Below are 12,154 nucleotides of genomic sequence, written 5' to 3'. Positions count from 1 at the left end.
AATATTAGTTTACACAATTATATTGAGCAGCACAACTATTTTCAACACTGATAATAATACAGCATTTTTCCCCACTACCAAATCAGTATACAAGTCGTGATGTTTTAAACGTCCATGTTATATTTTTTGTAAATTAAAATCTAAACTATAAAAGATAAACTTTGGTAAATTTCATCCTAGTCTGTAGAAAGAGTTTATAAGAATGATTTCTGAATCATCATGTGACACTGAAGACTGGGTTAAGTTCAGCTGAAAATGTCGCTTTATTATGAAAGGAATAAACTGCATTTTAAAATACACTTACAACCACTTAATTAGGTACACCTGTCCAACTGTTAATGCAAATTTGCGACATTCAGATGGTAGGATCAGAATTTGGCATTAACAACATGAAAGCATGGATCCATCCTGCCTTGTATCAACGGTTCAGGCTGGTGGTGGTGGGGTAATGGTGTGGGGGATATTTTCTTGGCACACTTTGGGCCCATTAGTACCAACTGAACATCATGTCAACGCCACAGCCTACCAGAGTATTGTTGCCGACCATGTCCATCCCTTTATGACCACAGTGTACCCATCGCAAATCACCTCAGACTGGTTACTTGAACCTGACAATGAGTTCTCTGTACTTAAATGGCCTCCACAGTCTCCAGTTCTCAATCCAATAGACCATCTTTGGGATGTGGTGGAATGGGAGATTCGCATCATAGATGTGCAGCCAACAAATCTGCAGCAACTGCGTGATGCTATCATGTCAATATGGACCAAAATCTCTGAGTAATATTTCCAGTAACTTGTTGAATCTATGCCACAAAGGATTAAGGCAGTTCTGAAGGCAAAAGTGGGTCCAACTCGGTACTAGTAAGCTGTACCTAATAAAGTGGCCGCTGAGTGTATATTGAAATAGAAAACGTTTACTTAAAAATATGCTAATATTCCCAACATTGTCTTTTTAACTCAAATAACTAGCCTCAATTGATAAGCAAATGAGACGTCTTTCAATTCAAAAACTTACACCCTGACCCCAAACTTCATACATTCATGCCAATGAATTAACAAATTACTTGGTCCAGGAGTGGCAGAACACCTTATTTGTCAGCATGCCATTTACTGTTGACTCGATCCAAAAATCGGTAAGGAGTGATTCACGGATATGCTGTCAGGAGCTGAAACCACTCCAAAATAAGCTGCTCAGGTGAATCTGGCTCACAGTGAGGTGCTGTGTATGACCCGTCCGTGTGTAAGTGAGGCTCCTTGTTATGACCCAGCTGGTCCCACCGCCTCAACTCCCTTCCTAAAGCAAACAGTGCATACTCTCCAAATTACTAATGCAAAACAACTTTCCTGAACCCTCTGCTCTTGCTCTGTATTGACCAGACCCAATTTTTCACGACCAAAAAAACAAAAAAAAACAAAACAAGTGTCATTTAAAGGGACAGTTCACCCAAATCTGATTACTCCCTCTAACATTGTTTTTATACTAGTAATGATTCGTTCTGGAACGATTCATTCATTTTGAACGAATCTGACTCCAGAACGATGAGTCCTCTCAGGGAGTGATTCGTTTATTTCTGCATATTTGTGCAGGTGGAGTAGCAGATTAGTTCCTTTTTCGAGTCTTCTATTGTGTTTGAATGGTTTGTTCATCATGTAAAAGACAGAAGCCAATCATATCAGAGTGGGGAAAAAGATTTGATCCGTTAATTTCTTGAGCCCTCGGTTTGAATCGTTTGTCCATCCCGTGAAAGACAGAAGCCAATCATATGCAGTCAGACCGGAAAAAGATTTGATCCGTTCATCTCTCGAGTTCTCGGTTTGAATCGTTCGTTCATCACGTGAAATACAGAAGCCAATCATATGCAGTCAGAGCCGGAAAAAGATTTGATTCGTTTATCTCGATGCCTTGGTTTGAGTCGTTCATTCCTCATGTGAAAGAGCGAAGTAAATCATATGCTGTCAGAGCCGGAAAAAGATTTGATCTGTTCATCTCTCGAGTCCTTGGTTTGAATCTTTCGTTCATCACGTGAAAGACAGAAGCCAGTCATATCAGAGCCGGAAAAAGATTTGATTCGTTCATCTCTCGAGTCCTCGGTTTGAGTTGTTCATTCATCACAAAAAAGACAGAAGCCAATCTTATGCAATTAGAGCCGGAAAAAGATTTGATCCGTTCATCTCTCGAGTTCTCTGTTTGAATCGTTCGTTCATCACGTGAAAGACAGAAGACAGTCATATTAGAGCCGGAAAAAGATTTGATCCGTTCATCTCTCGAGTTCTCGGTTTAAATCGTTAGTTCATCACGTGAAAGACAGAAGCCAATCATATGCAGTCAGAGCTGGAAAAAGATTTGATTCGTTTATCTCGATCCCTTGGTTTAAGTCGTTCATTTATCATGTGAAAGAGCAAAGTAAATCATATGCCGTCAGAGCCGGAAAAAGATTTGATCCGTTCATCTCTCGAGTCCTTGGTTTGATTCTTTTGTTCATCACGTGAAAAACAGAAGCCAGTCATATCAGAGCTGAAAAAGTTTTGATCTGTTCTTGTCTTAAGTCCTCAGTATTGAGTCATCAGTTTTTATTCAACTTAATTTATCTTTATTTCTATAGCGCTTTTACAATGTAGATTGTGTCAAAGCAGCTTAATATAGAGGTTCCAGTAAACTGAAACACTGTCAGTCCAGTTTTCAGAGTTGAATTACAGTTTAGTTCAGTTCAGTGTGGTTCAATTCTCACTGCTGAAAGTCCAAACACTGAAGAGCAAATCCATCGAGGCACAGCTTCATACGTCCCTAACCAAACATACAAGTGGTGACAGTGACGAGGAACAAACTTTACCAATTGACAAAAGTGAAGGGAAAAAAAACCTCAAGAGAAACCAGGCTCAGTTGACCATTTCTCCTCTGGCCAAACTTCTTGCGCAGATCTGCAATCTAGGCACCAGAGGCTAGGGAACGCTGGACGTCCTTAGTGGAGATTTTATGCTGTCACGTGCAGAACAAACAACTCAAAAACCCAAAGACTCAAAAGGTGAACTAATCACAGGTCAATTCCACACAGACTGTGTTCATTGGTTAATCGTATATGGGACCGTCTGTCTCACATAAACGAACCACTCAAATTTGTATACTTTGTGGTTATAATGTCTCTGATTACTCTCTGACTACAATAAACAATCACTGTAGAGCTGAGCTAATCATAGACAAAAGACACAGGTAAACTATTATTGACTATTTTGTCTTTCTAATAGTTTTCTAGTAATGACTTGTTGGTAGTATGATCAATGTTTATGCTAGTTGTAGATGAGCAACTTGTGACATTATAATAATATTTTGGCAGGAACAAAATGACTCGGAAAAAAGATGTCAGTAAAATGATCTGAACTTCCTATCGCTGTTTTTTATTATTATCTATTTTTAGGGGTTTTTCATCTTTATAATATATGATAGTGGAGTTAAGACCGAATACATGGGGAGCAGAGAGAGAGAGTGGGAAGGATCGGCAAAGGTCCTCAATTCAGCAATCAAACTCTGGTTGCTATGAACATCTCAGTGCTACATGTCAACACACTTTAACACTAGGCTATTAGCGTCGACCCATCACTATTTTATACCTTTATAAGTTTCATTTTTTCGTTGAACACAAAGACATATTGAAGAAAGCTCAAAAACCATAAAAACAAATATTATAGAAGTCAATATTCACAGATTTCCAGCGTTCTTCAAAACAACATCTTTTGCATTCAACAAAAGAAACTTAGACCGGTTTGGAACAAGTGAAGTAAATGAGTAAATGATGACAGAAGTTTCGGTTTTAGCTGAATATCCTGTCAAAGCTCGCTTGATCTATTCATAAAGCCGATTCTTCTGCCTTGCTCTTCATGGGCATCTGAGGGCAGATTCTGAGAAGGTGCAGGTTGGAAATAACAGATCTATCCGACGCGATGCTGAGCGCTAACCTCTGCTGAAGCGCCGTGATCTTTTGTTGTTTCTCAAAACCGCTGTAAAAAAAAAAGGTTTTCTGCATGAGGATGGAAATATTCTTGGAAACTTTTAGTGCTTTTCCAACATAAATAAAGCCTGCAGCTGTCCAAAGCTGTGTGGAGTGGACATAGGAGGAAGACCATTTCAGAGACATGCTGAGAGAGGGAGTTTCATGTTTAAATAAGGGAAACCCAAGCCTTCTATGGCTCAATAAATCTCTTTTATTCCTCTAAGTGCTCTCAGACAGCTCAATGTTCGGGCCCAGCAATGATATGAGAACTCTCATTGTGCTGTTTGTTTTGGTGCCGTTTGTCCACCAATTAGGGGCCGAAAATGTGGGTTTATTTACCAAATTAAGTTGGATATTGGAGGGTACGGTGTTTGGCAGGAACAAACACTCTGTGAATGTGCCGACCGTATAGCAGCGGGGGGGAAACAGGAATCTGTTGTGCTCCTGCGTGTGTGCGGAGGGGCTTCCAGATGCCCCCGGGGAGCCTGGGTAGCTGCACCGGTGTATGGTTCAATTACAGATTTAATAAATCATGCTTTTCAGCATCCTGATACATGGACCACAGCGCTCAATGCTGCGTGTTGGGACATTCCAGTTCTAGTTAACTCGTGGAGCTTTCCGGTTTCACAGTACGGCTCCATCCTGAACCCTCGCATGGGTCGCGGCTAAGCTGAGGCGAGACCCGATGGAGAAGAGGAAAGATCTTTTCCAAACTCCTCTTCTCAAAAGGAACACTGACCATATTCACCAGGGGACGTTCATGGACACATAAAATAACCTTTTTTTTTGGTTTCAAAAAACAGTGTTTGCATAGAAACTAAAGCAGAGATTTTAGCACAAGGCCCAAAAAAATCTATTAAAGTTCAATAATATAGCTGAGAACTGATTTATAACAGTCAATAAAAGAAAGGACATGAGGCTAAAAATGCTCAAGCATAAAGAACATCTAATTTCAACTTCAATATCAGACAGACCTGGTGAGTTCCATTTGTTCCAAGTGAACGAACAGAACATTTTGAAATGATTCATTTAAGTAATCACTGCTAAAATGTTTGCAGAATCACATTTGTATATATATACTTCCTATAAATAACAATAAATATAAATAATCTATCTATCTATCTATCTATCTATCTATCTATCTATCTATCTATCTATCTATCTTGTATTATTTTTCTTCAATTCTATCCATCCATCCATCGTGTATCATTTCTCTTTTCTCTTCCATCTATCCATCATTTTATCTATCCATCCATCCATCGTGTATTATTTTTCTTCACTTCTATCTATCCATTCAATTATCCACCCATCCATTATCTTTTCTATCCATCATTTTATCTATCCATCAATCTATTGTGTATTATTTTTATCTATCTATCTATCTATCTATCTATCTATCTATCTATCTATCTATCTATCTATCTATCTATCTATCTATCTATCTATCTATCTATCTTTTCTTTCTTCACTTCCATCCATTGATCCATCATGTATTATTTCTCTTTTCTCTTCAATCAATCCATAATTTTATTCATCCATCTATCGTATATTATTTCTCATTTTTATCTATCTATCTATCTATCTATCTATCTATCTATCTATCTATCTATCTATCTATCTATCTATCTATCTATCTATCTATCTATCTTTTCTTTCTTCACTTCCATCCATTGATCCATCATGTATTATTTCTCTTTTCTCTTCAATCAATCCATAATTTTATTCATCCATCTATCGTATATTATTTCTCATTTTTATCTATCTATCTATCTATCTATCTATCTATCTATCTATCTATCTATCTATCTATCTATCTATCTATCTATCTATCTATCTATCTATCTTGTATTATTTTTCTTCAATTCTATCCATCCATCCATCGTGTATCATTTCTCTTTTCTCTTCCATCTATCCATCATTTTATCTATCCATCCATCCATCGTGTATTATTTTTCTTCACTTCTATCTATCCATTCAATTATCCACCCATCCATTATCTTTTCTATCCATCATTTTATCTATCCATCAATCTATTGTGTATTATTTTTATCTATCTATCTATCTATCTATCTATCTATCTATCTATCTATCTATCTATCTATCTATCTATCTATCTATCTATTTATCTATCTATCTATCTATCTATCTATCTATCTATCTATCTATCTATCTATCTTTTCTTTCTTCACTTCCATCCATTGATCCATCATGTATTATTTCTCTTTTCTCTTCAATCAATCCATAATTTTATTCATCCATCTATCGTATATTATTTCTCATTTTTATCTATCTATCTATCTATCTATCTATCTATCTATCTATCTATCTATCTATCTATCTATCTATCTATCTATCTATCTATCTATCTATCTATCTATCTATCTATCTATCTATCTATCTATCTTTTCTTTCTTCACTTCCATCCATTGATCCATCATGTATTATTTCTCTTTTCTCTTCAATCAATCCATAATTTTATTCATCCATCTATCGTATATTATTTCTCATTTTTATCTATCTATCTATCTATCTATCTATCTATCTATCTATCTATCTATCTATCTATCTATCATTATTTTTCTTCCCTTCTATCTATCCATTCATTTATCCATCCATCTATTCTCTTTTCTATCCATCATTTTATCTATCCATTGACCTATTGCATATTATTTTTTATCTATCTGTCTGCCTGCCTGCCTGTCTGTCTGTCTATCTATCTCTGTATTTTTTCTTTCTTCGCTTTCATCCATTAATCCATCATGTATTATTTCTCTTTTCTCTTCAATCCATCCATAATTTTATTCATCCATCTATCATGTATTATTTCTCTCTCTCGCTCTCTCTCTCTCTCTCTCTCTCTCTCTATCTATCTATCTATCCTGTATTATTTCTCTTTTCGCTTCTATCTATCCATCATTTTATCTATCTATTTATCCATCATTTTATTCATCCATCTATCGTGTATTTCTATCTATCTATCTATCTATCTATCTATCTATCTATCTATCTATCTATCTATCTATCTATCTATCTATCTATCTATCTATCTATCTATCTATCTATCTATCTATCTATCGTATATTACTTCTATCTATCTATCCATCTACATCTATCTACCGTGTATTATTTCTCTCTTTTCCATCCATCTATCCATCAAGTACAAGTGGTAGTTTTGAAATTTTTCTTTGTTCTAAATGGTAAAATGTCAAAAATGTAATATCACATCTTCATAGTCCATCCCATTCCTTCTCATGGTATCAGACATCAACAAATGGACTAAACTAAAGCTTCTTCATCTGCTGAACATTCAGAACATTGTGCTCCTCTTGGGCTCTATTGAACTGACTCCAGGTCAGTGCGACTCACCTCTTCAGGGCAGAGCTCATGAGTGCAGCTCATAAAGTGGGTGCAGAGCAGTGGGAAGGAGATGGAGTATCGAGACTGGGACGGCAGTTCAAGACACTGCTGGAACATCTTTTCAAAGGCGCGGCTGTAAAAACTATCAGACAGAGAGAAAGAAAGAAAAAAATGAGTTGCCAGTTCCCTTCACCGTCTGGTACAGTCATATCTAATCAGCTGAAACACCCCTGTCCGCTTTCCACACAGCATGAAAGAGAGAAACTATCTAAAAACAAGAGCAACAACAGACAGTTGCTATGGCCTTCTGAGAAACCGATATGCCTTCTGCCAATTGTGGAGCTGGCGTTAAGCAGCGCTTCCTGCGCCACATCTGAATCAACAGAATCACAGCAAAAACATTCATATTTGCACAAGTTTTGAACTTGTAGTTAAACGTATAAGCATGTGTACATGTATACAGTCAAAGTCAAAATGATTAGCCCTCTTTTGAAATTTGCATTCTTTTTCAAATATGTCCCAAGTGATGTTTAACAGAGCAAGGAAATTTTCACAGAATTTTCTATAGACTGATTTTGCATGGCCGCCATTTTAAAAGCGAAATCAAGGTTGCGGTGGGAACAAAGCCGGAAGTATCGCCTGGAGTCACACAGGAACCGTGTGCACCTGGCTGTACATCTTATCAGTAGGCCCACACGGAATCTGTGCATGCAGAATTCCACAGATTTTTAGCCCATCGTTGAGTCTATTTTTTTACTTGTGTAAATGTGTGTATTTTATATATATTTATTCAGTTTTTAAATTAATTTCAGTAATATTGACTAATATGAAAATATTCATGATTTATTTACAATACAGTTTGTAAATAAATATTTTCTGTAGATCTATTATATTAGAGACTTGCTTTGTTTACCAAATTAAGTGGATCTAATTGGATTTTCACTGTAAAAAAAGTATTATGTTTTATTTCACATATTAAGTTTTTAGTTACGATACTCCAAAATAACTCCACATAAATCCACAGATTTTTAACAAAATTCTGCACAGAAATAGAAAAAAATGTCCGCAGATTTTGTATGGCCCTACTTATCAGCCAAGAGAAAGTGACACACATTTATCATTTCACTGCCTTCCGGGTGACCCCAAGGTCCGTTCTGAATGGATAGTGAAAATAAAAAGGAATAGGAAATGGCACTAGTTGGCTAACGTTTTCTTTCCCAAACACACGTTTTAGATGCCATTTATCAAACTCAAGTTAATGAACTGATTCTTTCACTATATTAGACTTGTCACGATACTGAATTTCGGCACCAACTGCTACTGAAATTTAAAAAACGTCAATTTCCCGCTAATATTTAAGTGCTGTTGAGCACGTTCTTAAACAGCAATGATTTGCCATAGTATGCACCAGTGCTCAACAGAAATGACTGTGATTGGCCGTGAAAGTCATCAGTTCACTGCACTGGACTACACAAGGGTGTACTACAGAGGACTGCATTGTTTTATCGCTCACTTTGCATTAAGTAATGTTAATAAGCACAACTTTGGAATATTAATAATGCATTAGCTAATGTTGAACTATGACAAATAAAAGCTTTACAAGATTATTTACACTTCATGTTAGTAAATACATGAACTAATGGACCATTATTGTTAAGTGTTACCTAACCTTTGATTGAACTAACCCATCAGAAAAGCTGCAGAACAAACTCACTCCAAACATGAACTGCAAGTTTTCCTAAATGTTTGTCTTCTATAGCCACTTTTTGTCCAATCTGCGTCTACCTTGCAACGTGTATGTATCTATTCTGTCAGATTTGAGGTCATACCAGAATATGGAGAGATCAGAAGTCTCCACAAGCATCTCCACCAGAGAGTCCACCATCTTGGTGTGGAAGATGATGGTGTTCATCATCTTTCCCAGTTCTCTGTGATCTGCCAGTCCCAGCGAAGCCTTGGACACGCTGGTGTAAGCCTAAACAAAAAAACAGACATCATCGTTAGCGTTAATCTGGAAAGCTCATTAATTATTATGACAGCTTTGCAAAATCTTTTTCTGAAAAGCTAAGCTGAACGGGCTTGATTTCCATGAGCAAATCCTCAAGCAAATGAAGAGCAACGAATCAGATTGGAAACTGGACCACGGGGAGAGTCTGAAGAAACGTGTGGTTTAATGTTTTACCATATCATTAACTTCTGAGAAGGCTCTCTGGGAAATATTTTCGTAAACTTGATACTTGCTGAATCAGACAATATCCAACCAACACAATTTCCTTTCTAGCATGCGCATGCATACATGATCAAATGAAGGCAGCATGCAAAACAGATTCTCTTTGGTGTTTGAGTTTTAAAAAAATGACACAGCCGTGCCAGTCAGAGTGTTCAGCTCTTGGATAACATAAGAAGTGTGAGAAAACTCAACCATGGATTGCACAAGCCCTGCACTGGCTTTCATCACCTAAAAAAAAAAATTGGCCAATTCAAAGAGCGTGGCATGCCAGGATGATGCCACATGACATTCAGCAGGTGCTAAACTCACAAAGCTTGCGGTTATGGAGTCCAGGGTACGACAATAAATATATCGTACAGCACAGAAGTCCAGTGTGGAGTTGAAAATGTATTGAGGAAAAAAAAAAGCGGGCTTATTTTTAGATGAACATTTGCAGACTGCTGCTGGTCGTTTAATCGGCCATATCGATAAATAGGACCGCACCTTTTGGAAACGAACAGGCCAAATGCAGACGTGAACTGAGCGAACGGCTAGTTATTATATACTGGCAAGTGTTAACTCAACAACGGGTCCATTAAACAAGAAGAAAGCATGTTAAATTTATGGAGAGGAGAGAGCATCCCTGCTTGGGCGGTAATTCACTCCAGTCAAAAATGGAGGAGTAGTGACCTATTCTAGTGCCTATAGCGTTTTATTGCAGGTATAGTTGGTTTCTTTCAAACAAAAAATAACTGTCAAACGTTTTCATGACCTGCTGTCTTTTATCTACATCTGGTTGTATTCTCCATGCTTTAGAACTACATAGACCTGCGTTTGCAGGAGGTCACCACCCAGAGCAACAGACAGCTACAAAGTCACTGCTAGTGTGAACGAGGCATTATACAGGGCTAAATCGTAAGGATTTTTACTTGCCCCATTAAAAGAATTAATTAATTGAGTAATACTTAAATAATGTTTCAAAACAAGCAAACCATATATACTTTTCTTTGACAAGCTTTAAAAACTATAATAAACTAAATGTTCAAGTCTGTCCAGGTCAGTGTCCTCACAGCATATGGTCTATAAATACATGGAGAATGTACAAATGTTATTTTGAGGAACCATATTGTTAAATAGTTGTTAAAAGTATTATAGAGATGTATTGTTGGTGATTGTATACTGTATACAAATGTTGGCCTGATTGGGTAGCTTTGAATGGACATAGGTAAATTAAGACCCATTTAAAATGATTTAAGACCTACAAGTACATTTTTTTAGCAAATTTAAGACTTTTTAGGGCCTTTTTGAAATATAAGACATTTTAAGACCCCACGGACACCATTTATGCTGAATTAACATAACTGTCATAATTAATTAATTTCGTTTATCTACATCTTTATTCTTGCTACTAAATATATGACTTATAATGTCCTGTTTAAAAAGCTGATGAAAAATATGGTTTAAAATTTAAAACACGTTAATTACAACAACAAAAATAGTAAATTCTTTGTGATTTCTTTATATCCAATTAACATAATTGTCAAAATTAAGTTTTCATGAGCAGCTCTCTTTTAACTACATCTTTATTCTTGCTACTAAATGTTTGACTTATAAACCATGTTTTAAAAAGCTGATCAAAATATGGTTTAAAATGTGACATTTTGTCCAACCAAAAAAAAGAGGCAATTTCTTTGTGATTTATTTATGCTGAATTAACATAACGGTCATAATTAAGTTTTCTTGACCAGTTTCTTTTATCTACATCTTTATTCTTGCTACTAAATATATGACTTATAAATTCCTGTTTAAAAAGCTGATGAAAAATATGGTTTAAAATTTAAAACACGTTAATTCCAACAATTTTTTTAAATTCTTTGTGATTTCCTATGTCGAATGAACATAATTGTCAAAATTAAGTTTTTATGAGCAGCTCTCTTTTAACTACATCTTTATTCTTGCTACTAAATGTTTGGCTTATAAACCATGTTTTAAAAAGCTGATCAAAATATGGTTTAAAATGTGACATTTTGTCCAACCAAAAAAAAAAAGAGGCAATTTCTTTGTGATTTATTTATGCTGAATTAACATAACGGTCATAATTAAGTTTTCATGAGCAGCTCTCTTTTATCTACATCTTTATTCTTGCTATTCAATATTTTAAAAAAGCTTATAAAAATATGGTTTAAAATTCAAAACACATTTTTTCAAGAAAAAAAAAACATTTAGCAAATTCTTTGTAATTTCTTTGTGCAGGATTTCAATATCATTAAATCATTGTAGTCTACTGTGTCCCGTGATTCTTCGGAAACCATTATATACTTATTTTCTGCTACAGACTTGTCAATTTATGTTCATACATCTGTTCTGCTAAATATATTTATAGAAACAAAGACTTTCTTTAAAGGTAAGTAGAGAACTTAAAGTGAGAGCAACAGAAACCACTTGCTTTGAAAATGTTTAACGGAGAAATAGCCTCCTCAGATAAACACAAATAAACAGGAAAATTAAATAAAGATAAAATAAGCAGACATGGCAAACAGTGCAAAAGTAATTTAAATTACATTAATTCCAATAAATAAAAAAGCTGGACATGTCATTAATT

At 35.8% G+C, this 12,154-nt stretch overlaps 1 protein-coding gene across 2 annotated transcripts in view; it reads right to left on the bottom strand.

Moving 5' to 3' along the window:
* The window catches only part of nckap1 (NCK-associated protein 1), a 97,024-nt gene that overhangs the window by 36,365 nt on the left and 48,505 nt on the right, over positions 1-12,154 (bottom strand). For both annotated transcript variants that reach the window (XM_056465856.1, XM_056465857.1), the window contains exons 15-16: positions 9,173-9,318; positions 7,353-7,485 (exon numbers count right to left, since the gene is read on the bottom strand). In XM_056465856.1, the coding sequence (XP_056321831.1) occupies positions 7,353-7,485; positions 9,173-9,318 (279 nt within the window). The remainder of the gene's footprint in view (positions 1-7,352; positions 7,486-9,172; positions 9,319-12,154) is intronic.

Source organism: Danio aesculapii, chromosome 9 (genome assembly GCF_903798145.1).
Source record: "Danio aesculapii chromosome 9, fDanAes4.1, whole genome shotgun sequence".
Classification (NCBI taxonomy): domain Eukaryota; kingdom Metazoa; phylum Chordata; class Actinopteri; order Cypriniformes; family Danionidae; genus Danio; species Danio aesculapii.
The sequence above is the reverse complement of the archived record's forward strand: the minus strand, read 5'-3'. Positions and strand labels throughout refer to the sequence as shown.